This window comes from Kalmanozyma brasiliensis, assembly GCF_000497045.1.
Source record: "Kalmanozyma brasiliensis GHG001 unplaced genomic scaffold PSEUBRA_SCAF15, whole genome shotgun sequence".
NCBI lineage: Eukaryota > Fungi > Basidiomycota > Ustilaginomycetes > Ustilaginales > Kalmanozyma > Kalmanozyma brasiliensis.
In genome coordinates this window covers 430,938-457,588 of record NW_015961954.1, presented here as the reverse complement: position 1 = coordinate 457,588, position 26,651 = coordinate 430,938, and the positions used below count along the sequence as shown (strand labels likewise).

General features: G+C 57.9%; 11 protein-coding genes and 5 non-coding genes across 16 annotated transcripts; 7 read left to right on the top strand and 9 right to left on the bottom strand.

Annotated features, from left to right (window-relative positions):
• Positions 1–646: 646 nt before the first annotated feature.
• PSEUBRA_001818 (uncharacterized protein) lies at positions 647–2,030 on the top strand (the record flags this gene model as incomplete). Its single annotated transcript, XM_059464688.1, has 3 exons — positions 647–719; positions 986–1,236; positions 1,977–2,030. The coding sequence occupies 3 exons, from the start codon at positions 647–649 to the stop codon at positions 2,028–2,030; spliced, it is 378 nt and encodes a 125-aa protein (XP_059321202.1).
• Positions 2,031–2,809: 779 nt separating this feature from the next.
• Positions 2,810–4,354, top strand: PSEUBRA_001817 (Zinc finger, C2H2; the record flags this gene model as incomplete). The annotated part of the gene is made up of 1 exon (XM_016435004.1): positions 2,810–4,354. The coding sequence occupies one exon, from the start codon at positions 2,810–2,812 to the stop codon at positions 4,352–4,354; it is 1,545 nt and encodes a 514-aa protein (XP_016293725.1).
• Positions 4,355–4,786: 432 nt separating this feature from the next.
• Positions 4,787–4,887, top strand: PSEUBRA_006452. Its single transcript has 2 exons — positions 4,787–4,824; positions 4,852–4,887. It is a non-coding gene; the product is annotated as a tRNA-Val (tRNA).
• A 213-nt stretch (positions 4,888–5,100) lies between these two features.
• Positions 5,101–5,210, bottom strand: PSEUBRA_006451. The gene is made up of 2 exons: positions 5,175–5,210; positions 5,101–5,136 (listed from the first exon to the last, which is right to left on the bottom strand). It is a non-coding gene; the product is annotated as a tRNA-Arg (tRNA).
• Positions 5,211–5,616: 406 nt separating this feature from the next.
• Positions 5,617–6,900, bottom strand: PSEUBRA_001816 (Isopropylmalate dehydrogenase-like domain protein; the record flags this gene model as incomplete). Its single annotated transcript, XM_016434977.1, has 3 exons — positions 5,617–5,856; positions 5,934–6,398; positions 6,475–6,900. 3 exons carry the CDS (start codon positions 6,898–6,900, stop codon positions 5,617–5,619), a joined length of 1,131 nt encoding a protein of 376 aa, XP_016293724.1.
• Positions 6,901–7,136: 236 nt separating this feature from the next.
• On the top strand, positions 7,137–7,253 carry PSEUBRA_006450. The gene is made up of 2 exons: positions 7,137–7,172; positions 7,218–7,253. It is a non-coding gene; the product is annotated as a tRNA-Arg (tRNA).
• Positions 7,254–7,468: 215 nt separating this feature from the next.
• PSEUBRA_001815 (Argininosuccinate synthase) lies at positions 7,469–9,268 on the bottom strand (the record flags this gene model as incomplete). Its single annotated transcript, XM_016434981.1, has 2 exons — positions 7,469–8,700; positions 9,220–9,268. The coding sequence occupies 2 exons, from the start codon at positions 9,266–9,268 to the stop codon at positions 7,469–7,471; spliced, it is 1,281 nt and encodes a 426-aa protein (XP_016293723.1).
• Positions 9,269–9,793: 525 nt separating this feature from the next.
• PSEUBRA_006449 lies at positions 9,794–9,896 on the bottom strand. The gene is made up of 2 exons: positions 9,859–9,896; positions 9,794–9,829 (listed from the first exon to the last, which is right to left on the bottom strand). It is a non-coding gene; the product is annotated as a tRNA-Val (tRNA).
• Positions 9,897–10,128: 232 nt separating this feature from the next.
• On the bottom strand, positions 10,129–11,379 carry PSEUBRA_001814 (Phosphoglycerate kinase; the record flags this gene model as incomplete). Its single annotated transcript, XM_016434989.1, has 1 exon — positions 10,129–11,379. One exon carries the CDS (start codon positions 11,377–11,379, stop codon positions 10,129–10,131), a length of 1,251 nt encoding a protein of 416 aa, XP_016293722.1.
• Positions 11,380–11,912: 533 nt separating this feature from the next.
• Positions 11,913–13,553, top strand: PSEUBRA_001813 (DNA-directed RNA polymerase III subunit RPC4; the record flags this gene model as incomplete). The annotated part of the gene is made up of 1 exon (XM_059464687.1): positions 11,913–13,553. One exon carries the CDS (start codon positions 11,913–11,915, stop codon positions 13,551–13,553), a length of 1,641 nt encoding a protein of 546 aa, XP_059320819.1.
• A 111-nt stretch (positions 13,554–13,664) lies between these two features.
• Positions 13,665–16,112, bottom strand: PSEUBRA_001812 (Bacterial transferase hexapeptide repeat; the record flags this gene model as incomplete). Its single annotated transcript, XM_016434968.1, has 1 exon — positions 13,665–16,112. One exon carries the CDS (start codon positions 16,110–16,112, stop codon positions 13,665–13,667), a length of 2,448 nt encoding a protein of 815 aa, XP_016293720.1.
• A 900-nt stretch (positions 16,113–17,012) lies between these two features.
• PSEUBRA_001811 (uncharacterized protein) lies at positions 17,013–20,300 on the top strand (the record flags this gene model as incomplete). Its single annotated transcript, XM_016435016.1, has 1 exon — positions 17,013–20,300. The coding sequence occupies one exon, from the start codon at positions 17,013–17,015 to the stop codon at positions 20,298–20,300; it is 3,288 nt and encodes a 1,095-aa protein (XP_016293719.1).
• A 174-nt stretch (positions 20,301–20,474) lies between these two features.
• PSEUBRA_006448 lies at positions 20,475–20,566 on the bottom strand. The gene is made up of 2 exons: positions 20,531–20,566; positions 20,475–20,510 (listed from the first exon to the last, which is right to left on the bottom strand). It is a non-coding gene; the product is annotated as a tRNA-Trp (tRNA).
• A 154-nt stretch (positions 20,567–20,720) lies between these two features.
• Positions 20,721–22,199, bottom strand: PSEUBRA_001810 (Batten's disease protein Cln3; the record flags this gene model as incomplete). The annotated part of the gene is made up of 1 exon (XM_016434978.1): positions 20,721–22,199. One exon carries the CDS (start codon positions 22,197–22,199, stop codon positions 20,721–20,723), a length of 1,479 nt encoding a protein of 492 aa, XP_016293718.1.
• A 627-nt stretch (positions 22,200–22,826) lies between these two features.
• PSEUBRA_001809 (Snf7) lies at positions 22,827–23,537 on the bottom strand (the record flags this gene model as incomplete). The annotated part of the gene is made up of 1 exon (XM_016434988.1): positions 22,827–23,537. One exon carries the CDS (start codon positions 23,535–23,537, stop codon positions 22,827–22,829), a length of 711 nt encoding a protein of 236 aa, XP_016293717.1.
• A 670-nt stretch (positions 23,538–24,207) lies between these two features.
• Positions 24,208–26,244, top strand: PSEUBRA_001808 (Protein kinase domain protein; the record flags this gene model as incomplete). Its single annotated transcript, XM_059464686.1, has 1 exon — positions 24,208–26,244. The coding sequence occupies one exon, from the start codon at positions 24,208–24,210 to the stop codon at positions 26,242–26,244; it is 2,037 nt and encodes a 678-aa protein (XP_059320818.1).
• Positions 26,245–26,651: the final 407 nt, after the last annotated feature.

Here is a 26,651-nt window from a genome sequence, read left to right as displayed (position 1 = left end):
AAAAAAAATTTAAAAAAAAAAAAAAAAAAAAAGGGTGAAGGAACGATTTCTCTGGCCAACTGTCGATTGTCCCTCTCTCTTGGCTCTTTGTTTCGCTTATTATTCAAAAAGTGTCACTCTTGCGGCGCTGTTGCATGCAGAGCCATGCTTGCCGACTCAGCGCGTGTCTCAGCTTGAAGTTGCCTCAGCTTGGACCAGTTGCGTAGAACTCTGGGTCATGCTCGCATATTCCTTCTTTGTGCAGCTGTCGAAACGGGCCGTGACTCGCTGCATTGCTTTTGGGTTGCTTATTTGCTTTGCGGATCGTGCTGCTGCCGATGTTGCTGCTAGCTCCTTCGTCTCTCCTTCCTCCCCCTCCCTCTGTTGTCTGACAGCTCTCACTCGATTCCGTTCCGCTTCTGCCCAGACCCCTCTGTTTTGCCGCCGCCGTTGCCGGTGTCGTGCTCGGATTGGCAGCGTCGGAGCTCTGTTTTGAGTTTTGGTCGAGCAATCCCACAGGCTTGGGTGCATCTTTGCCATCTACCGTCTCTTGTCTTTCGTCTCTTGTCTCTCTCTCTCCTCGCCTCTTGCTGTCATCTGCGACAACCCCATCCGGTCTGCTCCCTCGTTTGTCATCTCCAGACATCCGATTCGGCTCTCCCGCTGTATGCATTCCAGCTCAGCTCGCTGCCACGCTCAGACATCGCCTCGACCCGACTCGACTCAGCTCGACTGGACTGGTCTGGAACGGAGCAGCCGCCGCTTTCAGTCAACACCTCTCGACGTGGGCTCGCTCCCTCCTTTCCTTACCACCACATCCCGCAACCTCAGCCTATATATCGCCGCTAGCTCTCAATCGCCAGCATACTCCCGCCCGCACCTTTCTCGTCAGAACGATCGGACATCCTCCTATTCGCCTCTAGATCCCTCTCCGGGACCTGCGCCGCCATTCGACTGCACCTTCAACGTGCTGACGGACATCTCGACTTCCCTCGGCACTATCCAGCTAGCTCTTCATACCCGACATACCCGCCGAGATCTCTCTCATCTCCCATCGGCAAACGATCGCAGATCTGGATAGCTATCCAACGGCCACCTCCGAACCGCAGCCCACCTTTCATCTCGCGTCCTCCGACCTCATCACTCATCCTTGCGATTGTTCGTGCCTCGAAGCTCGCCCTCTTCCTATTCCGCGGTCTTTGCGCTTTTACGATCGATCCCACCGGTTCGACGCTGGCAACCTCATCCACGGATATTGTGAGTCACCCACCTCCCTTTATGCGCTTGTCCCTTGTCCCCTTTGGCCCAAATCGACGCGCCTCTTGCGCTGCCTTTGTCTTTCGACCGCGTGCTTCGGTGGCCTTCATTCCGGCCATCGCCGAGGTTGGATACCTTGCTCCGTCGACACCGTCTTACGGTCTTTTGTCCTTCGGGACTCGCGACCCGGATGCCTCAAGCTCGGCGAGGTGGGCGTGCTTCTTGACGAGCTGCATCCGAGACAAAGCTTGGCATCGTCGGCGCCCGCCAATGCATTGATGGCATCCAAATGAAGCCCACAACTTTGTTCGGCTAAGTGCTCTCGTGGCAGCTGGCAGTAGATGTCGTCCCGCCGCAGTCGCAACCACCGCGCGCGCCGCATGCACGCGGTCCCTTGTCGTAACCACACGACCGCGTTTGGCATTGTCGTATTGCGCCTTTGTTGCCTGTATGCGCCCATCTCGTCTGACAGCTTCCCATGGCACGCTAGCAACTTCGATTGTGTCCAGCGCTCTCCCTCCCTCGTCTTCCCATTGTTGTCCAGAGTTCATCCGCTAACATGCTTGGTTCATCTCTGATCTGCCTCTCCGTTGAAATTGGCCGGTGTCGATCGATTTCGCCGTTCGCTGTGCCGTCCTTCTCTCTTCGCCCTCCTCCTTCCCCCTTCTGCAAATGTGGACCCACCGCCTGGGTCGGTTTCCTCCCTATGGTGCCTCGTTCTACTTCATATATGCGTGCAGACCCTCACGACTCTGGACCTTATCTCGGGTGTCTCGACGCAACCTCCCACGTAGTCGTTTCATCAGCCTTCCGCCAAGCTTTTCGGCTCTTCATTTGCTGTCGCCCTCTCGACGTGCATACATAGCCTTGCTAACCTTGTTGGTTGCCGATCAGCCAACCTTGTTCCCACCTGCACAACGCAACAACCTGTTGTAGCGCCAACCGCGGCTAAATCTCCCGTAGAAGATCAAGACCACGCTTTTCATTGCGGTCCTTCTTGTCGAGGTCGTGCGGAAATCGATACCCGCCCTTCTCCTTGCCCCTCCAAAACCTCCGGCCTGTCTGCTTTCTGACGGGTCGGTTTTGGTACGCCTCGGATCGATTGCACCACTCTAGCGGGTGTGCGTTTTTACTCGGTACCACTTCATATCCCCGCCGCCCTTCTCCTTGTTTACGCTGGCTGCAGGCCCTTGCTTGCTAGTCTGCTCGGCTTGCTCTCGGTTCAGCTCTTGGCTATATACTGCCAGCCACCCGCATTCGCGTCGTTGACGTGTGAACGCATCTCGCATCACTCTGACCAGGTCGATCTTCCTTCGTCCTTCATCTGCAAGAAAGCTTTTCTCCGAGGTTGTCCCGGTAGACGTCTGCGGCTTTCAGGTACACCAACATCTCGTCACATCTACGCAGTGACGGCAACCGCATAAGATAGAACGCGTTTGCGCCTTTTCTCTCTTCAGCTTCTCGAATCTCAACAAAGCACGACGCGCATCGACGCCGCTGAAGATCCTTTGACGTCGCTCGTTATCAACGTCGTTCCTCAAAATCACCTCCTGCCCCACCGCAGGAACAGTCAATGGCCGTGGCACAGCGTCACGACGGAGTCGGCCAGTACGGCTTCGGTCAGCACTACACCACCATGACGCCGCCGTCGTCGTTCAACAACTTTGGCTACGACCGCCGGCCCAAGACGGAGGATCCCGCCGAGCCGCTCTGGCCGGTGCCGAGGGTTCAGCAGCAGCCACCTCAGCAGGGGCCTGCGAGCGAGAGGTCGTCGATTACTGGAAGCCTGCCTTCTGACTTTGGTCGAGGGCCACCTCATCAGAGCAACTACACATATGACGGAGCGTCGTCTGCGATGCGCAACCCGGTGGTGTACAGTCAGCCCGCGCCCGTTGGGTGGGGTCTGGGTGGACCGTCGTCGGCTCACTATGCGGAGTATCCTACCGCGTCCTACATGGCGCCGCTGGGCCAGCGGGCGCTGCCACCGATGCAGGGCTCGACTTACCTCGGCGCGACCAACGGTGCACCGTACGGCGACTCGTCCCTTTACCCGGATGCCTACCCCAAAGTGATGGGCGGGCCCGCGCCCATGGGTGGCCCCTACGACCACAACGCCGAGACAATGTGGCCGCTCGGCCCCAACTCTCTCGACGCCTTCGCCGGCATGCCCGCTCCCTCGGGCCAGATTGCGCGCCTCACGCTCACCTCCGCCGCAGACAAGGGCAAGCTCAAGGCGCGCACCACCCTGCCCCCGCCCAAACAGTTCAAGTGTTCCGCGTGCGACGCCATCTTCAGCCGCAACCACGACCTCAAGCGACATGCGCGCATCCACCTCGCGGTCAAACCCTTCCCCTGCGGCTACTGCGACAAGGCCTTCAGTCGCAAGGACGCGCTCAAGCGCCATGTGCTGGTCAAGGGCTGCGGGATTGGCAACAAGAAGAGCGGCGATAACCGCAAGCGTGCTGCGACACTGTCCAAGTTGGAGGGGAGCGACGGACCGAGTGCTAGTCGACCACCGTACGATGGTGTTCCATCGGACACAAGAGGCTTCCGTGAATACAACCAGCCGGGTGCGCAGACGAGCTGGCCCTCTACATTGACCGACGCTACCGTAGGTGGTGGTGGGGACTACACCTCGCCGCGCATGGACGAGCGGGGACAGATGCAATTGAACCAGGGCTACTCGCAGAACTACGGGTTCATGAGTGGAGAGGGTTTCCCGCAGCAGCAGAGGCAGCAGCTGGCAGGTGGACTCGTGAACGCCTTCACCAGCCCAGCGGGTACCTCGGCCAGCTCGCCGACCGAGTCCCAGCCTCGATATGCGGTCAGCGGCGTTGGTGAGGAGGCCAAGTCCTCGCTCGCCGCTGCCAACTTTGCCCCCGCGCCACCTAGCGTCGGCGGTCTAGGACTGGCAGTCGCCGGCATAGCCAACGACCAGCCTGCCTTCGGCGTCGACAACGAGGGCAAGCGATTTGGTGGCAACTTCGCCCAGCAGCCGCCTATGCTCAGTCCACCTATCGCAGACGATCCGACGGTGCTCAAGAGACACCACCAGCAGTCTCAGCAGCAGCAACAGCAGCAACCATTCGGGGGCTTCCTCGGCAACAACGCCCACTAGCTCACCTCCTAGCATGAACACTTGCCATTCCAAGCTTGCGTCGCCGATACGCAGCATACACGCGCTCGTCCAGCATGTAAACCCGTCTTGTAATACTCGCATATGTCTCTCCCTCGCACCCTATCGTCGTGCACATCGAGACAGTGTGGTCGACGACTCCGTTCCCTTTTCCGCTCATTCCTGAGCGCATACCCCTTTCTTTTTTGATCTGCAATCCGAATGCTGTCTTAGTCACAGTCCCATTTCTTGCCAGAGCGACGCGTGTGAATGTCACCTCCTGCCTGATGTGTGTTCTTGGTCTCCTAAGTGACGGTGGTGTCTCTGTGACCGTGTTTGACGACGGTGGTGACAGCCCACGGTCTTACCCTCCACGAGAAGTGAAATCAGACGTCTGAAATATATTTGCAACGCCGTCAATCTGCCGGATATACCGGTTTCTTGGCGCAGTTGGTTAGCGCGTCTCCTTAACAGATTTCGCATTGAAACGTTAGGGCTTACGGAGGAGGTCGCCGGTTCGAACCCGGCAGAAATCATTTTTGGCTCGCTCAGCTGCTCACGACGACGGTTACATGCTGAGCGGCGATCTTTTGCTTCGTGTATCCATGGATGTCTCGAAATTTGCTCGTCACAACAGGACAAGAGGGGGAGGGAGAAGGCCGGTTTGAAGAACGGTAGGAGGGTTAATAAATTCGCAAATAGACGGAAAAAAAAATGCTGGAAAAGAAAAGAGAGATGCAAAAAGAAATTGACCAGCCTGGGGCTCGAACCCAGAATCTCCTGATTAAACTGCCTTCAGTATGGGATTTACCACACAGAGTCATCGTAGTCAGACGCCTTACCATTGGGCCAACCGGCCAAGATGCGGTTGCATTCCTACGTTGCGTATATGTTCCGCCTTGTTTGCTATCATCACTTTGATTGTCGGCGAGCACACTAGATGAAGATGCATGCCGTTTCATGCTGTGGCGGGGATGTGGACAGGCAGGCGTGCGGCATGCGCGCCCCGTCCAAACATGCGACTGCGCAAGATGGGGGCACTCAGAGATGCAACGTGCCCAGAAGCGAGTCCGTCCTGACGCATCGCAAGTCTAATAGGATCCACTCAGCTCAGGATGTCCTGCTTCAGCTCACACTCGCATGCGCACACGTCTGGGATGATGGAGCTTTTGGAACGAGGACAAACCCTTCTGCAATTTGCGCTCTTTTGATTCATGCCAACGACTACATGCTCACCACCGGTCTCCTCCTTCGAGCCGGGCTCTTTAGGCGGTGATCTTCTTCAGAATGGCCTCCTCGCACTCCGTAGTGGTAGCCGAGCCGCCGAGGTCGGGAGTCAAGTACTTGCCCTCGCGAATGACGGCGTCGACGGCGGTGTAGATCTTGAGTGCCGGGTCGGTGTAGCCCATGTACTCGAGCATGAGCGCGGCGGAGCGGATCGAGGCGATGGGGTTGGCCTTGCCCTGGCCTGCAATGTCCGGTGCGGAACCGTGCACCGGCTCACCCTGCGTAGCACCAAAGTCAAGTGTATACGGTTAGTTGCGATCATCGATATCCTGGAAAGGGGAAGGGTGGAACGTACCATGAAAAAGTTGTCTCCGGCATTGACACTCGGAACCAAGCCCAGACTGCCAACCAGCGCAGCAGCGGCATCGCTTACGATATCGCCGTACAGATTGGGTGCCACGACGACATCAAACACCTCGGGCTCGCGGAAGAGACGGTAGACCATCGAGTCGACCAGCTGCTCGTTGAGCTTGATCCCCTCGTACCTGCCTGCGCCGCCGTTGTCCTTGGCGTCCTTCTCGTACACCCCGCGGACGGAGGTGCGGAAGAGCCCGTCGGTGACGCTGAGCACGTTCGACTTGTGGCAGATCGTGACGGTGGGGGTGTAGTTGGGCTGGGTGGTGCGGCGAAGCTCCTGACGAGCGAGAGCGACTTCGAAGGCTTTCTTGCCGATTCGGGTCGAGGCTTTCTCGGTGATTTGGCGGATCGCGCGAGCGACTTGGCCATCGGGGCCCGACTCGGAGGTCTCGGATTTGATGTACTGCGAGCATCACAAAGGTAGGCATCAGCAACATCGCTCACATAACCCTGCCTTGGCAGTGGGGTGATGAACTTACCAAGCACTCCGTGTTCTCCCGAATGATAACACTATCAACAAACTTCTCATCGTCCTTGGTACCCCTCACGCCAACCACGGGTCGGATGTTGGCATACAAATCCAGCTCCTTCCTGAGCTTGACGATGGGCGAGCTATAGCCGTCGACCTTGTGGCTGGGGCTCGAGACGGAACCGAACATGGCGCCGTGGCAATCGTTCTTGAGTGCCTTGACGGTCTCCTCGGGCAATGCGCTGCCGGTCTTCTGGAAGTGCTCAAAGCCTGCGTCGAGGTGGACGAATTCGAACTTGGGCGCTCCTGGGGTGTTCTGCAAAACGCGTTGCGCACACGGAAGCACTTCCCGCCCAATGCCGTCCGCCGGCATCATGCCCAGCCGCAGCACTTTGGCCGAGGCGTTCTTGAGGATTTGAGCCGCTGTAGATGTCATTTTGAAGGTTGAAGGTGGGGTAAGGTGGTGATGGTGAAAAGGTAGAACGGGGACACGAGCCAACTGTTGCTTGTGAGTAAAATCAGCGAGTCACGGCAATTTCCCGAAGCTCCCATCTGCTTTCTTCTCAAGCAGCTGCCTGCGCCGATGCGTAGGGGGTGTGCGGGATGAAAGCAGGTCAAAAGAATGGGATAGCTACAATAATGTGTGCAATACTTGTCCCCGCCCACAACAAAGGCCGGTTGGCCCAATGGTAAGGCGTCTGACTACGATCCCGTCCGTGGTTTCATCCACCCTTAAGAGAGGCGCCAGGTATAATCAGGAGATTCTGGGTTCGAGCCCCAGGCTGGTCACATTATTTTTTTTTGCTCCTTCAAACCCTTGCCTTGTCAAAACCTGTTTGTTCGAGACCGGTCTGTCTGCACGCTTCTGCTGCTTCGATCTGCTCAATCATTCCTTCTGGGTCGCCTCACAATCAGAACACAGGGTCGAGAAATGAATGCTATTGTAGACGCTCTTTCAGGAGCTACAGGTGAAATGTATGCACAAGGTCGAAAGGCGGCACCGCTCACTTTCGGATAGCGTAGGCAGTGTCGCGATCCGAACCAGCCTGACCCCTCTCGCTGAGGCCGAGACCGTATCGGCGCAGGCGAATAGCCTGAACCGTAATAAACCCGCTGGTGGCGGCCGAGTCGAAGCCACCCTGCTCGTCCATCGAGGTGAACTTCTCATCGTAGAGCAACTCCTCGGAGCTTCGGCCCTCGACGATAACATTGCCCTTGTACAGCGCGAGCTTGACCTGGCCATTGACGGTCTTTTGCGACTGCGGGATGCACGAGCGGACAAACTCGCATTCGGGCGAAAAGAAGAAGCCGTAGTAGAGCTGTTCCGAGAACTTTTGGGTGATGACCTGGTCGCGGATGCGACGCACCTCGCGGTCGAGCGTGAGACCCTCGAGGTCCAAGTGGGCGGCACGGAGGATGGTCGCACCGGGCGACTCGTAGCAGCCTCGCGACTTGACGCCGATGAAGCGGTTCTCGACAATGTCGATACGGCCAATGCCGTGTTCGCGAGCGAGCGCGTTGAGGGTGAGGAAAACGTCAACCGGGTCTGTGTGCTCCTTGCCCGTCGAACCAACCTTGACCTTGGACGGGATACCCTGCTTGAACTCGATCACGATGCGCTCCGGGGTGTCGGGCGCCGACTCGGGGCTCTTGGTGAGCTTCCACATATCGGCGGGAGGCGTGGTGTTTGGGTCCTCGAGGATACCGGCCTCGTACGAGATGTGGAAGAGGTTCTCGTCGGTCGACCACGGCTTGGCCTTGGTCTGGGTGACGGGGATGCCCTTGGACTCGGCGTACTCGAGCAATGCCGATCGGCCAGCAAACTTGTTGAAGAACTCGGGGATTCGCCACGGGGCGATGACCTTGATGTCGGGCTTGAGACCGTAAAAGGCGAGCTCGAAGCGCACCTGGTCGTTGCCCTTGCCGGTGCAGCCGTGCGAGACGTACTGACAGCCGGTCTGCTCGGCAGCCTCGATCATGCCACGGGCAATGACGGGACGGGCGAGCGAGGTGCCGAGCAGATAGACGTCCTCGTAGATGGCGTTGGCCTGGACGGCGGGGAAGATGAGCTCCTCGATGAACTCGCGCTTGAGGTCGGCGAGGATGAAGTCCTTGGCACCGCACTTGAGCGCCTTGGAGCGAGCCGCCTCGAAGTCCTCCTCCTGACCGACGTCGGCCATGAAGGCAATGACATCGTAGCCCTCGTCAATGAGCCATGCGAGGATAGTGGACGTGTCTGTCGGAGGCCAAGCAAGAAGCCAAGTCGCAGTCGCGTGTGGGCATGGCGGTTATCATGGTCACGCGGGCATCCAGCGCAGCGACGACGGCAACATTGACAAGCCAGCAATGAAATGCATCGCCAGAAGCAGTGTGCATTGCGCAGGTCGAGCGAGGATGATCGGGATAGCGACGGGTCCGTTCGGGAACAAATTTGGCGGCGGCGCACGGTCAGGGACCGACCACGGGAAAAATTCCAAAGGGGGGCGCGAAAAAAATTTCGAGTCACGCGAAGGGCGGGCGAAAAGCGCAAGGCAAATCGCAAATCGTCGGTCGTAGGGATACGAGTTGTAGCAGAAGAGGCAGATGGTATGGTCAGCGATGGTGTCGATGAGGTAGCAATGCGGCGTTGCGCAGGGTCCAGCGATCTCGGTCGACAGCTGTCCAACATGGCCCGAACCCCGCACGAGGAGGGACAAGCAGGCGATGACAGCTGCGTCAATGAAGTCGCTTCCGGAATGGTTCCCGGACTACTTACCGAGTCCACCAGAGTAGGCCAAAAGCACCTTTCCGGTCTGTCCTGGCATGTTGTGCAGCGGTTGTGGATGCGAAGGTGTGCGTTTCGTAGCTTTGAGATCTCGAAGGATGAAGTGACAATGTGACTCAATTGACAAGGAGTCGACTTGAGTTATGTGTGATGGTGGTGGTGGTGGTTGATCTGGAAGAAAGTGGGTGGCTCGACTGATAAGGCTCTCTCTGCGCTTCTTGGAGCACAAGCCAGCCGTCCCTCCAGGCAAACTCAATTCTTCCAAAACCCTTTTTTTCCCGTTCAAATTGCCAGACTCGCCTGAAAGCCGCGTGTTCAAGTCGCCGTGCAAGGCGCAAATCTGCCTCGGCTGCACCTCTGACTCGTCTGCAGCAAAAAAGCTCGTCTCTTTTGGTTGGTCGAACATCCTCATCCGAGATGATCTACCTGGCATCCCGCCATACATACGGCGAAAGCGGCACCCCTTCGCGCTTCCACATTTCCTTCCCTGGTCAATCGGTGAGTGTTCCATACTTCATCCAAAGGCAGTCCAGGCAGGTGTTTGTCGAACAAAAAGCGGCAAAAATGATTTCTGCCGGGTTCGAACCGGCGACCTCCTCCGTAAGCCCTAACGATCTGAGAGACCAGAATTGTTAAGGAGACGCGCTAACCAACTGCGCCAAGAAACCTATATACATCAATATCCCTGCATTGCGTATATATAGTAATAATTCGTGCATCGATTGAGCTCTCTTCTCGCTGCTCGCTGCCATCCTTCGTTTCAGATCAGTCACGCAACATCCGCAGCGCCGCTTCACGCAATCACACGAGGTACACGGTCAGCTTTCTGAGCATTGACAGTCGCTTGTATTGCAGTCGTGCCATGGAAACTTCTTACAGCTTGCTGTTGGGGCGTGCGATTCACTTCTCAGAGAGCTCCTTGACACCTGGCAGGGTCTTGCCCTCGAGCAGCTCGAGCGAAGCACCACCACCGGTCGAGCAGTGCGAGATGCCCTCCTCGGCGCCGTACTTGGCTACGACGGTAGCAGTGTCACCACCACCGACGATAACAGTCGAACCGTTCTTCTCGGCCTCGAGGCAGGCGTCGAGCATGGCCTTGGAGCCGCCGGCAAAGTTGTCAAACTCAAAGACACCAGCGGGGCCGTTCCAGAGGATGGTCTTGGCTTTGACGATGGTCTCGTGGAACTTCTTGCGCGACTGCTCGCCGGCGTCGAGACCCATCCAGCCATCGGGGATGCCTTCCGAGTCGGTAGCGGACCCGGTCTGGGCGTCCTTGGCAAACTTGTCGGCGGTGACGTAGTCGACGGGGAAGACGAGCTCGACGTTGTTCTTCTTGGCCTTCTCGACGAGCTCGGCAACCTTTTTGGATCCGTCCTCGTCAAAGAGCGAGGTGCCGATCTTGACATTGTCGAGCGTCTTCTTGAAGGTGAAGGCCATACCACCGCAGATGATGAGCGAGTTGACCTTGTCGAGCATGTTGTCGATGAGCTGGATCTTGTCCGACACCTTGGCACCGCCGAGGATGGCGAGGAAGGGTCGCTCGGGGCTCTCGAGCGCCTTGGCAAAGAACTCGAGCTCCTTCTTCATGAGGAAACCGGCAGCGCGCTGAGGCAGCTGGACACCGACCATGGACGAGTGAGCACGGTGAGCGGTACCAAAGGCATCGTTGATGTAGACGTCACCGAGCTTGGTGAGGCTGGCACGGAACTCCTCGACCTTCTTGGGGTCGGCCTTGACCTTTTCGCCGGACTCGTCCTTGCCCTTGCCCTCCTCCTCGACGTGGTATCGGAGGTTCTCGAGCAAGAAAATCTTGCCGCCAGAAGCAGACTCGACGGCCTTCTCGGTCTCGGGGCCAACACAGTCGGGGAGGAACTCGACATCCTTGTTGAGCAGCTTCGAGACCTCGGCGGCGACGGGCTTGAGCGAGTACTTGGGAACGGGCTTGCCATCAGGACGGCCCATGTGCGACATGAGCACGACGGCCTTGGCCTGCTGCTCGATAGCATACTTGATGGTGGGGAGGGCAGCGACGATACGCTGGTTGTTGGTGATCTTGTCGCCGTCCATAGGGACGTTGAAGTCGACACGGATCAGGACCTTCTTGTCCTTGAGATCGACATCGGTAATGCCAAGCTTGCTAGAGAGAGACATGTTTGCGGAAGTGTTCTTGGATGAAGGATATGTATGAGGGATGGTGACGGATGTGGTGGAAAGAAGAGTCGATACGAAGAACGCACGGCAGGTTACGGGTCCAAACGCTTCCACACACGAGCCAGAGCTGTGGGCGGAAAGATGCGAGACAGCTGCCAGATCGTGAAAAGGCGTTGAGAAGTGGAGCAACAGCGCAGCACCGTGCGCAAAAATGGTCTCCCGATCCAGCCTTTTGGCTTCGATTTTCTTCTTTTTCCTCTTTATCGATGTTGAGAAGGGCGGGGCTCATCGCCCTTTGCTTGGCTCTGGTTTTGTTGGGCTGCCATACTGGATCGCTCGATCTGCTTTGGCCACATCGGGCTCAGGGTCTGCTTCGGAAGTCGGTTTAGAAGATTCACCAAGCCTGGGTTTTTTCGAGCAGCTTTCGCTTGTGTTGCATGACCCACTGAACACCACGCAGCGCTCCTTGACCTTCTCCATCAGCTCTCTTCCTGGCCTCTGTTGCAACGGCGTCAGCTTCTGAATCGGAAACCATGTCCGATCCCTCTCAACAGCCTTCGGGCTCCTCGTCGTCTGGTCAGGCCAACGATGGCGCGCCTCCGAGCCGCACAAGCGGACGACCGCTTCGAGGCATGCCTGCTTTGCGCGGCGCACCCTCATTGCGCGGAGCATCCACACGCAGCGCTTCAGGCGCATCTATGGTGCCATCGAGATCCTCGTATGCTTCTCCTGCTCCCGGTGCACCAGGTGCCGCAGGTCCAGGGTCAGGCACCCGTATGTCATTCCGCCCTGTCATGCCACAGCGTCGCAAAGCATCCGAATCTCCCGCGCCAACGTCCGCCGCTGCAGCCGAGACCGCATCCGCAACACCATTGTCCACACCACTCACAAGAAGTGGTAGTCGAGGTCGGGGTCGCGGCGGCGCCCGCCCACCAAGACAAGCAGCGCAGATGACAGCGTCTGGACCGTTCGCTCTGGGTCCATCGACGCGGGCTGCCGGAAAGAAGGTCGCTCCAACAGGTCCGGGAGGCTCCAGTCTCACCCCGTCTGGCAGCAAAGACCCAAGCACAAGCAGCACCTCAACTAAGGCGGATCCCGACAGAGCCGCGTATCGCAATCCAGATAAGCTCAAAGACGCAGAGCAGTACTCGGATCCAGAGGATGGCGGCGTGGAGATTGTCGACATGGACGAGGTCCACATTTTGGACGATCTCGCACCTCGTGCGCTTCCCAGGGTCGCAGAGAAGGAGACCAAGAAGGACAAGCAAAAAGCTGCGACGGCTCGGCAGAAGAAGATGGAGGGACGCATGCTCAAGGATGAGCGCGAGGCCGGCGGTTCGGCCGTGCGTGTCAAGTCGGAGGATGACGATGATGCGATGGGAGAGCTCGATCCGAGGTCAGCATCTGTTCTGAGCGCTTCAGCGACGCCACAGCCGGGGGATGGGCCGCAAGTCAACAGCGCCGATGCGTTGGATCTCAGCGAGAGCGAAGGTGAAGAGCTTATGGACGATCTCGTGGACGACTTTGTCTTTCATGATGACGATGATGCCAATCCCGAAAACCGGCTCTATCTGTTCCAATTCCCCCAGCTCTTCCCCAAGTTTAGGGCGCTCAAGGCGAACAAGGCAGACGCTACGGACGCAGCAGCCACTGCGGAGCCCTCAACAGCAGCAGTCACCGGCAAGCGGCGCACCGTCTCCTTCGCCGAAGGCACCGCCGGAGGAGCAGGTCAAGCCGTCAAGGACGAACTACCCAGCTCCGAAATCGACTCCGATGCCGATTCAGCCATCGACTCTGCCGACGAAGACAAGAAGACCAAACTCACTACGAATAACCAACATGAGGGCCTCGTGGGCAAGCTGGACGTCTACCGTGACGGCCGCGTCTTCCTCCGCTTCGGCGAGCTTGTCATGGAAGTCACGGGTGGTTCTCAGAGCACATTCTTGCAGCAGGTGATGCTGTTGGATCCGAGCAACCGGACAGCGACGAGTCTGGGAGAGCTGCATAGGAAGTTCATCGTTAGTCCCGAGCTGGATTGCATGCTGAACGATATCAAGCTGCATGACGAGGAGGAGAGGGCGAAGGAGGACAAGAGACGAGAGGAGGAGCAGAGGAAGATCGAGGCCGAGAGGGCCAAGTATGGCGGTGGGATTGGGGGCGTTGGCGGGAGGTGATTTGTGGAGCAGCGCAATGCAATCCATTCACGCCTTCTCAATATGTCACGCACATGCACACAGTCCGTCTGTGCAATCAATTGAAGTATTGCATTCTTCTGTGACAACCCATCAATCCGATTCATCTTCGTCGTCCTCATCATCGTCCTCATCCGAGCTCTCCTGGCTCTCCAAGATGTACCTGATCACTTCCTCCGCTGCCTTCCTCAGCGCCAAGTTCTTCTCGCCACCCACCTCCTCCGCTGTCACCCTACTCAGTGGACTCTTCCACCAACCCACAATGTTCTCCTCGCTAATCACATCATCGTTGTAGAACTTCTTGAGCAGCGGGATGAAGATCTTGTAGTACTTGGCGTGACTTGCGCAGAAGTTCTGCACCGTTGCCAGGGCCTCGATCTGATCGTCGACGGCAACGACCGAGATGAGCGGGCACCACTTGTCGAGCACCTTGAGCATCTCTTTCGGCTGGTCCGGTTCGCACTTGGTGAGGATGAAACCGATGACGGTCTTGCGCACCTCTTTGAGCGGCACGTTGGAGGCCATGCGGAGCGTCTTGAGTTCGATCGCGGCATCGTCGACCGTGTGGTTCTCTTCGAAGGCGCGCTCGAGCGAGGCGGTGGCTTCCGAGCGGAACTCGTTGAGACGCTTGACCGCGGCTTGCTTTTCGACGTTGGTCTCGCCATCGAGCATCATCGACTCGCCGAGCATGTCGTCGTCCGAGGAGGACAGCGAGTCGTCTGTGGCGAGGTCAGAGGCGTCTTCATCGTCCGAGTCGTCCGAATCACGCCCAACACCGACTGACGAGACGTCGGAAAGAGCGTCAGAGAGCTGCATGTCTTCCAGATCGGCGCCGAGTCGCATGAGCCGCAAATTGTGCGAACGCTCAATCACGTCAACTTCGTCTTCATCCTCGTCGGAGGCGTCCGAATCGTCATCGATTTCGCCCTTGGCTGCCTTGTCACCCAGCGCTGGCCACAAGAAGCCGACGCTTTGGGCTCCGAGCTCCTTCGAAAAGGCATCCTTGCCTTCCACTGCCGTCCGTGACGCGGCATCGCTGGCTCGCAAAGAGTCGTCCTGGTCCTCTTCTTCACTGTCGCTGTCAAAATCGTCGGCTCTGTACTTCTTGTTGGCTATCCTGCTAAAAGCAGCAAGCTCGACATTGGGACCGACCACACAGCCGTCGGCGACAATGCAGCCCTTGTTGATCTTAACACCGTCGAGAATTCTGACATTCTTGCCGATGATACTGCGCTCGATCGTACAGTCGGCACCGATGGCGGCATTGTCCCAGATGTACGAGCCAGAGATGGCGGTGCGGCTGGCGACCTTGACGTTGGATCCGAGGACAGACTGCTGGAGGGAGGCCTTGTCACCGATCTCGGACTGCGAGCCTACGAGGGTATGCGTGCCGAGCTGGCACGTGCGGCTCAGCACGACGTTGTCGCCGAGGAAGCGAAGACCAGATCGTGGGTTGTATCGTTGACCGCCGGGAAGGTAACCAGCTGGTCCGAGTGGGTACGTCCACTGACCAATGACATCTCTGCTGATGGCGTCGTAGTCAGCCGGCGACTTGACACGGGCTGCGTACCCACGGCCGTACGTGGATGTGCCGACCGTCTCTGGGAACGAAGAGCTGGCGACTTGAACGGAGGATGCAGGCGGACCCGTTGGCGCAACGTGGATGAAGATTTTGCTGTCGAGCAGATCAGAGGTGAGAATACCGAGCACAAAGTCGTGACGCAACGTCTGGTAGTCGAAGTTCTCCGAGAAGAGAGGTGGCACATCTGCCGAGCAAATGTCGATGCCGCAATCGACAAGGTCATTTCGGATGTCGACTTCAGCTCCACGAGAGAGGGAGTTGGTGGTGGCAGCCGCGTCTTCGTCGAACACCTCGAGGGGCAAAGTGGTGGTCCTGAGCCTGGGTGCTGCGGGCACGGGTGCGTAGTGGACGAGCTGCGAGGTGTGAGGCTCAACAAAGAAGAGCGAGAGATTGCCTGGAGCGCGTGTCCTGCTTCGCTTGCCGACAGGCATGGTGCAGATGGTCATGATGGCGTCCTTGTCTCTTTTTCTGCGACGCTTGTGTGCATCGACAATGCTGTCGAGATCCATGCTGGCAACCGAATCGGCGTGAATGAGGATGAAGTCGGATCGAATGATTTGCTTGCTATCGAGCTCACGCATTACATCTCCGAGCGATTGGGCATCGGGAGTGGCAATGACGGTGATCTTAGGCAGCGAGTACCTTGCGGAAGACGATGCGAGATGTTTCTTGATCTGATCCGAAAAGCGGCTGGCGAGGATGAAGATCTCCTCCACTTCGGCAAGCGCGAGGTTCTCCAAAGTCCAGTCGAGTAGAGGCACATTGCATAGTGGCAGAAGACAAGCTGGCTTGTCGGTGGTCAAAGGATGCAATCGTTTCGAGAAGGCGTCGGCGAGCACGACAGCTTGCAATGGCTCTCGCTGCAGATCTTCCTCCCTGTTGTGTTGCGACTTGGGTTTGGACGAAGCGCCTCCACCTGTGGCCTTTCCGCCTCCCTTTGCGGATGATTTGGGCGGCATGCTGTGAGAGCTGAGAAGCGGGCGGGAGTGATCGGTGGTGATGACGATGAAAGGAACGAGAAGTCACACACAGACCACACGTGATTTGCCCTCCTCTTCTGCTCCACAAAGCTCTTCTGCAAGGAAACTTTTTTTCAGAAGAAATGAGCCAAATTGGACCCTTTGCGCACCCAAAACTGAGCCTTTTCAAGTCAGAAGAAACGGCGGCACAGGCCAACATCCTTCTCCGCCAAAGCAAAAGCTTTCATTGTCAGAGCAAACCTTGTCTGCGGACCTTCTTCCCTCTCTACCGTATCATCCCAAGCATACACAAGCAGATTGACTTCAGATCGAACAGATCGCAAACCGTCTCCAGCTCGAGGCGTGATCAGCATGGCGCCTAGGAAGAAGAGGGCATCCGCCGCCTTAGCCTCTCCCCCTGACGCTCCAATGAGCGCATTGGCAGCTCGCAAGGCTCGCGAGCAAGCGCAAGCGGAGGCAACCTATGCAGAGATCCCCAGCGGGGCATCAACGTCTCGTTCGTCGCGTCGTTCGAGCTCACGTCACGAGCCACCTCCGTCAGAAGACGAAGTGCAAGAAGTCTCCGTCGAGATTCCGTTGCCAACATCATCGCAAGACGCCTCGTTCCAGGCCAGCATTCGTTCGTCTGCCGAACAGGCCTCCACCTCTTTGAAGAGATCACGCCGATCCTCTGGAGCGACCGTGCCAGATCCAGCGTCCATCGCTGCATCTAGACCACGCAGGAACTCAACGGTGGCCAGCGCTGGTCCAAGCACACCCCGCCCTGCGACGTCAAGAGCGGGAAAGCCGAGTAAGACACCTCAGAGCGCGGTCCGCATCGGCAAAACAAAGAGCACATCAGGTATCAGCAACAGAGACGAAGCCCAGCAGAGTGCATACATGGACGATAGCGATGACGACTCGGACTTGGACCGAGACGTTCGAGCGATCTTGGCGGAGTTCGGTCTGCGAGGAGACGAAGCATCAGAGGCAGAACAGCCGACAGCGGCGAAGCGTGCCAAGCAAGTGCCGGAGACTCGCACTCCGCTCAAGTCGCGCTCAAGTGCTGCAGCCCAAGCCGGATCGTCCTCAAGGTCAAAGCGCACACCAGCGAAGCCCAAGGCAGCCGAGGAAGCGCCTGCAGTCAAAACGCCACCAAAGAAGGCGTCAGCAAGCAAGACGTCCGCCAAGCAAGCTGCTTCCGCAACTTCGGTGAAGAGCAAAGCTAAAGCCAAGGACTCACATGCAACCAGCACGGAATCAAAGAAAAAGGTCCTCAGTGAGGACTCGATTCGCGTCAGGGATGCCAAGCGCTACTTCGCCAAGGTGGCAAAACAGCAAGGCAAGACGCACGTCGGTCCGTCAGCTATGCCTATCGAGGACGAAGCCACGGGCTTCCTCGCTTTTGGAGACGATGATGACGACGGGTCGGACGCAGCAGTCAGCGTCGAAGATGGAGATCAGGACGAGGCCGCAGGAATCGAGAATCCGGACTCGGAGAACTCTTCTGAAGGTGAAGACGCCGCCGAAGACAGAGCTAGTGCCCCCAGCACACCAAAGCGCAGGGCAATTGCCTTCGATAGGAGTCACCGTTCCCCGACGCAAAACGGCAAAAGACCCGAGAAGAACGCGCGGAAGATTGTTCTCGACTTTGACGAAGATGAAGAGGAGGAGCAAGTTGACCAAGAGCAGCACGCAAGCTTGGACGAGATCGCGGCAACCACTCCCGCGCTCACTCGCGAAGCACTTTTGGATGCCGTGCCCTACTCTAAGTTCTCCCCTGTGCTCGAGGGAGAAGGGAAGAACATCCACGTTGTCGAGAATAAGCGCAAACGGGGGAAAGAAGCGCTCTATTTCGGCCTGCGACACGGCGAGACCCTCGTCTTTCTTGGCATTGGTCATGTAGAGGTTCTGCACGGCTGTGTTCAGATGGGCGGTGCAGTCTTGTCCTCCAACGCGACAGGAATCAAAGCTGCTGACGTGTTCGCTCCCATCAGCAACCCGCTTCCGATCCTCAAATCGATCTCGGCAGCGCAGTACACTGGGCAGAGTGCAGCTCTTGGTGTCTCGCAGAGTACTGCTAGTGTCGACAGCGACTCTGGCGTGGATAGCATTTTCGACAGCGTATTCGACAGCATCGTCAAAGTGACGCCTCTCTCTTCCCCTATCACAGCACTCGGTGGAGCCTGTCCCATCGGAGGTCTCGCCACGCCCTTTTCCGCATCGCCTAGCCTCGTGCTCAACAATGACGTTCATCAGCTCGCCACGATCAAGGTGTTGCTCGCACCGCCAGTCGACGAGCTCGTACAGAGGCAGAAGAGCCTCGCAGGTAACGGCGCCTTCTCCACTGCCGGTCTCACCGCCACATACATCCCTCACAAATGGCAGCTCGCCCTGCACAGCCTGTCAGCATCGGCACTGTCAGCAGCACAGCATCCGCAGGAGGAGTCCGTCGTTGCCCTCATTCGCGGCAATAAGAAGGTTGGAAAGAGTACTTTCAGCCGGATGGCCCTCGAGCGATTGCTGTCCATGGGCACGGTCGTGGGAGGGAAAGTAGCCTATCTCGAGCTCGATGTGGGTCAGAGCGACTTCGGACCACCAGGTATCGTGGCGCTGCATGTCTTCAGTCTCGACGACAATGTTCAAGGCGAGGCCGCGGAAGAGAAGGAAAGCGATGGCGCCGACCATGCCACCGAGAATGGACCCGAATCAAATGGGTTAGAGGCGGTGCCGCGCATGGTCGGGTCCAACGTCCCTCACAGCTGCATCAATGTTGGCCCTGGCTGGTGCCAGCCACGTGTGCCACTTCGCGCACACTTCATTGGCGACGTCTCTCCTCGAGATGACCCGGAAAGCTACGTCGCTGCTGTGCACGACTTGGTCGAGTATTTCCGCGAGCATGTCCAGCCAGGACAGTCTCACGCGAGCAACGATCCGCACCGAGTTCCACTCATTGTCAACACGCAAGGCTGGGTCAAGGGTCTGGGCGCCGATCTGGCTGCACGCCTCGAGCCTGTGCTGCGACCCACCCACATCTTTGACGTCATTCCTCGAGGCGCGTCCGATGCCGTTCCTCCACCAACTCGTGGGCAGCCTTGGCTCGATGCAGAAGGCGCCATCCTCGGCTCCGGGCCAGAGATCATCACTCTGGAGAGCGTGTCGCAGTTGGAGTACGTGCAGGGTGCATTCGGGCCGCAGCGAGACAGCAACGGCAGCTTCAAGCATCGCGAATCGCAGAACGGCGCTTCAAGGGCGGCCGACGACAAGAATGGACCAGGTGACGGAGGCTCTGATCCCCCTCGCTACATCACCGAAGTCGGATCGAAGCTGGCCGCCGCCGAGTCTCGATTGCTCAACATAATGAGCTACCTGTACGCAACGCAGCTAGCCCCTGCTGGTCCTACAAATGGCTTCGGGGTTCAAGGTGCTTGGGACTTCCGCGAGCCGCTAGTGCACCGTCCTCCCCTGGTCATCGATGTTGAGCAGGGACTCAAGGCAGGTATCCGAGTTCTGACGTTTGGATCGTCGGTGCCAGACAGCCACAAGCTCATGGCTCTCGACTCGTCGATCGTCGCCATTGTCGTCACGGACAGCAGCAATGCGCGACAGGATCTGGAAGAAGATCTGGAAAGTGGAGAGCAAGGCGGGACCACTGACGTGTGGAGACAAGCTTTCGAGCGAGCTGCTCATCTCTCCGAGTCGGGTCGTCCGCTCACGAAGCGCTGTATTGGTCTCGGTATCGTCCGCTCGATCGATCCCGCTTCTGGTCAGATCCATCTTCTGACTCCACTGGATCCGGCGTACCTGCAGGAACTTCAGTCGTCCACCGGCGCCAGCATCGGGCTCGTCAAAGGCGCACTCGACTTGCCTGTCTGGGCCTCGCTCGACTACGAAACCATCCAAGAGGCGCGGGAGAGCAGGCTCGACGTGCCACCTGCGATCCACGACGCCACCTCCTCCTCCAACGGCGCAGCCAGCAACGGTGACGAGGTGACCGCAGGGCAGCAGCTTCTCGCAGGCATGCCTCGCAACAAAGTGCCTTATCTTGAATGGCCTCACTCCGGCAACGTCTCGTCTCGTCACAAGGGCAAGCACGCCGCTGCCAACGGCAGCGCAAGCATCATCCAGCTCGGCTCGGAGAAGCGTCGCGTGCGTCGCAACCTCATGCGCAAGAGTCAATTTGTTTAGACGCCTTCCCACTTGTATGAAAATCGAAGCCGCACCACGCGCTTTCAGAGCATTATCAAACTTAAGCATTGTATAACCACAGCCCGGCGTTGCAGAGTGACCGAGATCGTGGCTTAGACAGAGGGAGGTGGACGAAGAGCAAGAACGACGAAGGGAAAAGAAATGCAAAAAGTATGAACCCAACCCGATTTGAACGGATGACCTTCGGAATTTTCCTGAACATAGAGCGACTGGAAGCCGACGCTCTACCGCTGAGCTATGGGTCCACAGCGCGTCATGCCACCATTTGCATGCACATATATACAGTGCCTCGATCCTCAACAAATGGCTGTTACCGACTGTCTCTTCCGACGATCTTGCCACACACACCTTCTCGACCCCGCAATTCGATGTCTATGTTACCATTGATGAGAGTCAAAGCTACGCCTGCTTACACAGTTCTCTGCCAGAACGCACCTGTGCGTTGCAGAGCGACACCTGCAGGGGCATACTGATGATGCTTGCGGCTAGGATGCCCAGACTGTCGCCGAAGCCTACGCAGCCAATGCGAAACTCGTGCTCCTGTGCCTTTTTGGCTAGTCTATACGTCTCGTCCTCGTCCTCTGCCCCCGACGGGGGATGGGGATGAGCATCGACGCCGATGCTGTAAAATACAGAGACGTAGGCTGCACCGCCGGCGAGACCCTCGATGCAGATCAGAACGATGACCAAGGGGCTGACTATGCTCGTGCGAAACCATGCGTACAGACTCTCGGTGGTGAGAATCGCTAGTAGGGAGGTTTGAAGGATCGCAGGTAGCCACAGGAGCGACCGTGGGATAGCCGGTAGGTGGAAGATCGATATCGACGACCGCGAGAGGAACACGAATGTCTGATAGACCAGCTGATACAGCGGATAGTAGTCGGTCAGCTTGCGGATGATGTGCGCGAGCAAAGGGTGGTTGGATGGTGTAGGGAGTGGGTATATGAGCGTTGGTGCGACGCCTTGGTTGATGGTGTATTCGGCAAAGTAGACCGTGACGAGCGGCAGGATGTAAGGGAGGAGCATTGGGCGTAAGAGAGACATCTTTTCGGCGAAGCTGAGGCGGATTGTGGCGGGATCTGGCGTAGAGGGATGGACGAGAGGCGTAGAGTCGTCCGCGTCGGCATCGAGGTCGTCTTGGGACGTTCTATCATCGTCTGTTGAAACGGGTACGTACTCGCCCCCCTTCCCGCCGCCTTCCAGTAGCTGCTCGACGGAGGGGAGCACCACGGTGTATGCAAGCACCATGAATCCCGGCAGCACGCTCAGTATCGCCATCCCCGTTTGGACGCCCAGTGGCCTCACGACCCACCACGCTCCCGCTCCCACAAGCCCCGCTGCTCCAGTCCCGCTCGCAAACCACCCCACTGCATCGCCCGCAAAGTTGGTCTCCAATCCGGCCCCGGCCAGCTCCACCTCGCTCAGTCCGCTCCTTCTCCCTCCGCTCCGCTTGGGCGCATACCGCGTGCTCAGCTGCAAAAACGTCAGCTCGCCCAATCCCGACGAGAAGCTCGCCAGGCTGATGCCGAACAAGCGCATCGTCAACGCCGGAAAGAAGGACACCAGGAGCATGCCGACAAAGCTCAACGCTGCGCAGCTCCATACTCGCTTCGTATAGCGCACCTCTCCTTTGAGGAGGTATGGCCAGACCGCTTTGGCGATGAGCGCAGGGAAGATGTTGGCGAAGCTGACGAGGCCCGTCGGCACGCCCTGGGGAAGCAGCTCGAGCGCAGCGGTAAGGATGACTACGTAGAGCGAGTTATTGAGTAGACCGAAGAGGAAGAATGCGATGTTGAGGCGGAGCGAGGTGCGTTTGGCGGAGGGCGAGACGGAAGGATGGTTCGGGCCTGCCCGCGGTGTGGTTGAGGGTGCGACCATCTCGTTGGAGGGTATGGAGGCAGGCGTCAGACTACGGGGCGTGGAGCGAGATGAGTGCAGGGGATGGTCGCCTTGGATTCGGCGAAGTTCCACCGCTTCGATCGCGACCATGCATGCACGCTGCTGTGTGAGGAGGGTACACTGACGAGGCTCGTGTGGCCTGCTGCGCTCTCTGTCGCGGCTGTGACCAGGTACAGGGCCAGAGTTCTGCCCGTCGGTCTTGCGCTGCGTGTCCGCGTCGGGCAGCTATGCGCGCACTGGCGAGCGCGTATGAGGGAATGCCGGTCGGACGGTGCTGAGTTGGTGGTATGTGACGGAGGATGATGTGAGGTGTGAGGTGAAACGGCGTTTGATGCAAAGGCTGGCAAGTGCGTCTTGCACCCTGAAATGTCCAAGGCTCGTGTCGATTTTCCGGTTGTCACGACCGAGCTCCTCATCGAGCATCAAATTCGGATGGCTCACCACCTTTAGAGGCATCAGACAGGTGACCTCCTCCTCGAGCGGGCTTACAGCCAGTGTAATACACAGCTGAAGACGTTGAATGTATGAGACCGTTGCGATTGGAACAGAGTGAAGCTGAATCTAGTGTGTGGGCGTGAGGGGATAGCTGCAGGCAGGGCAACGCCATCAATCCCTTCGCAAATTGTCGAGACGAGCCTGAAGAGCATCCTCATCCTTGCCTCCTCCACCGCCGAAGCCTCCTCCTGCACCCTCTCCAATCGCGACACGCTGCTGTGGTGCTGCCTGCGGTGCCGACAGTGCAGCTGTAGGAGCCTCTCCCAACTGCTGACCCACCGAGACCCCAATCTCATCGAGCACCTCCTTCAAGATGTTGTCCGACTCCTCCTCCTCTCCCACTCCTTCGTCCTCGTCGTCCATCGCCTCATCCACAGCTTCGCCCATCATCTCGTCCTTCATATCCATGGTTGCGCTCTCCCTCTCGAAATCCCGCATGATCTTTTGAATCTGGGGCAGGTTCATGCTCCTGTTCATGGTGCCCATCGCCCGTGTTGCGCCCTTCATCGCCTCGGCCATTTGCTGGTTGCTCCGCAACGTCTGAATCCGCAACGATACAGCCTGAAGCTGCGTCTTCATCTGGTAGAATTTGTGGATGTGTCGACGTGTGCGCACGAGGTCTTTGGCCATGACCTTGCAAGCGGGCATCTGACCAGCACGCGCAGACTTCTTGATGTCCTGCGTAAGCTTCTTTTCTTGTTGTTCGAGCTTTGTGCGTTCACGATCGAGCTCACGTTGCGCTTTTTGAAGCGTGCGCTGATGCTGCCGCAAACGCTCGGCCGGCGACTTGGTGCGGCCAAAGAGAGATTCGACGATGTTCATGTTGAGTGATCTGCGGGTGGATGACTAGTGAAGCTGCGGCGAGTGAAAGCAAAGACGGACGCTGGCTTTGTACGACGGCTGATCCGATCGATGTGATTGATGCCAGGTGTGTGATCGAGGTGATAGTGGATGAGGTGATGAAGGTCAAGAAGAGAGAGATAGGTCGGAACGTGTTGCAATCGGTGCATCCGGCTGTGCTGGAGTGGAGTTGTTGGAGAGAGAAAGAGCAACACACTCCGACACGGCCGATGATGATGGGCTGCTGCAGCTCAGCTTGGACCCTCTCGCCAAAATCACACAAAAATAAGCCTGCCTGTGGCTCTGTGCGTGTCTGCGTGTCGGATCCAAGACTCGGCTGTCACACAGACTCAGTCCTTCCAACGGGAACGTCGAAGCTGGCCTCTTCCTTCTAGTGCAAGGCACACGCTAGCGTCGAGATCAAGGCTCGATCATCATCTCGACATCGACACCGCAGCTGGACGCCAGGATACTCTCTGCAACATTCTTGTGCAGACACTGACCACGTCAGTCTGCCGCTCCGGTGCTGCCTTCTCCTTACGATTGGGTGGTGTACATCCCAGCTCCGCACAGCTAGCTAAGATACTGATCTGCTCTTCGAGCATACGTGCCGTCCTGCCATATGGCCTATCGCTAAAGTACTGCATCAGTCATGGCTTCGCTTATACCGCCAAAGAAGCCTCGCAAGCCGGGCATGCCCAAGCTCAGCATTCCAGCCAGGCCAACCTCCTCTTCATCAGCACCCGGCGGCTCGTTTCAACGCGATGATACTTTGTTCGACACTCCTGCTGCCGCGACTACAGAGGGCAGGCCTCATCTTCAACTGCAAACACAGAATTCACAACGGCCGCAGCCTTCACTGATGATCCCGCAGGCCTCCTCGTCCTCCCTCTCCTTGGGCGGCCACGGATACCAAGATGAAGGCTACGATGACGGTCATCCTGGCGTGCTCAACGCGAGCGCCAACACCATCTATCCGGACACTGTGCCGCATCTCACGAATGCGCAGATGCAGAGCGCCATTACAGACGACCTGCGGCGCGCCATCGGCGGCATGTCCATGACCGATTCCGAGGGCGAGCGTCTCGACGCCAACGGACTCAGGATACCTGTCACGGGCTCGAACGGATACTGGATGACCAATGACTCGGCGAGCGGCAGCAACAGTGGTAACAGCCGCTCTTCCAATACGGGCAGCTCAGAGGCAGGCGGCGTCGAAGCTTCATCACAAGCATCTTACAATCGCGCCAGGGCAGATTCAAGTGCTTCGACAGCATCGAATCGAGCCAGCACGTCAGGAGGGCACGATGATGAACTCGTCCTGGCAGGCAACTTCGAGATCCTCTCTCGGCTCGGTGAAGGTGCAAGTGGCGAGGTGCACAAAGTTCGACATCGCCCTACAGGACTGATCATGGCGAAAAAGACCATGTCCACTTCGCCCAACCCGGCCATTCACCGACAGATCCTTCGCGAGCTCGCCTTCAACCGCTCCTGTCACTCGGACTACATCGTGCGCTACTATGGCGCTTTCCTTGAAGACCAAGATACATCGATTGCGATCTGCATGGAGTACGCAGAAGCAGGCTCGCTGGATGCCATCTACAAGAAGGTCAAGAGCCGCAACGGTCGGACGGGCGAAAAGGTGCTAGGCAAAGTAGCCGAGTGTGTGCTGAAAGGCCTGAGCTACTTGCACGAACGCAAGATCATTCACCGCGACATCAAGCCCAGCAACATCGTCGTGACGCGCGAGGGTCAGATCAAGCTGTGCGACTTCGGCGTGTCCGGCGAGCTGATCAATTCGGTCGCTGGCACCTTCACAGGGACAAGCTACTACATGGCACCCGAGCGCATTCGAGGTCTAGCCTATACCATCACGTCCGATGTCTGGTCGCTGGGTTTGACCATCTTGGAAGTGGCAAGCAATCGCTTTCCTTTCCCAGCCGAGGGCGAGCCTCCACTGGGACCCATCGATCTGCTCTCGTACGTGGTCACCATGAAGGTACCCGAGCTGCAGGACGACGAAAAGGCAGGCGTCAAGTGGTCTCGAGCTTTGCGTGATTTCATCGAGCGCTGTCTGGAGAAGGAGCCGACGAAGCGTCCTGGACCACACAAGATGATCAGCCACCCGTTCATTCGCAAGTCGGAGACGCGACAGCCGCAGCCTGACATTGCCAAATTTGTGGCTGATATCTACGGCTGGAGCTATCTGCCTTCGTCGATTGCGAGCCAGCAGCAGCAGACACCGACGCAGGCGACGTCGACGGGCACGTCGTTGGGTAGAATCCCGAGCGTGCGGTCTGCACCGGTAGCTGCGGCTGCTCTGGCGGCGGCGACGGGCCAGCAGCCGAGGCAGTCAGTAACGCCACAGGGCCTGACCATGTCACGGACGTCATCACTCGGGGCATCACCGTCTCTCACGCCGGTCGGACAAGAACCTACACAAAGTGGGAGGCTGCGTGCTCTGCCAAAGATCTCCCTTGCAGTCGATGGCGGACGCTCACATCAGCAGCCAGAGGAGCCGGCAGCCGAATCAGCTGCTGTCGCTCCTTCGTTCGGGGCAAGGCCGAGATCCAGCAGTCAGCATCGAAGTCAAGAGGAACGACTAGCGGCTAGGATGCGAGAGGCTGACGTGGGATTGGTAGGCAGCCCGACGACCACGACTGATGAGGACGAGGCGGGACGTGCTTAGACTGTCACAACCTCGTTCCGCTAGATGCATGAGCCTCAGTGATATGATTGCTGCAATGTCTTTCGACGTCTCTCGATACCATGTCTGTGGCGCAGTGAGGCCTCATGAGCGAGTCCGGTCGGGTGATGTTGGCAAGATCTTGAATTCTCAGTTTTCGCCGTTGTCCGGGCCAAATTTTTCGAAATGCAGCGTGGCAGCAGGAACTGAGCCAAAAAGAGAGCTGCGTGTGAAAAGCGGATGGACAAGGTTGATCCGCCGCTCGCAAACGGAACCGAGGCGAACCCCACATTTCCACGCTTTCATAGTCGGTGTCACGCTAGCCCTTCTTGCGTTTCGGAACAACCGCCATCATCACCTCAAGCACGGTCGTTTCTGCTTGATCTTCGACCCTCGGCATCAATCAGCTT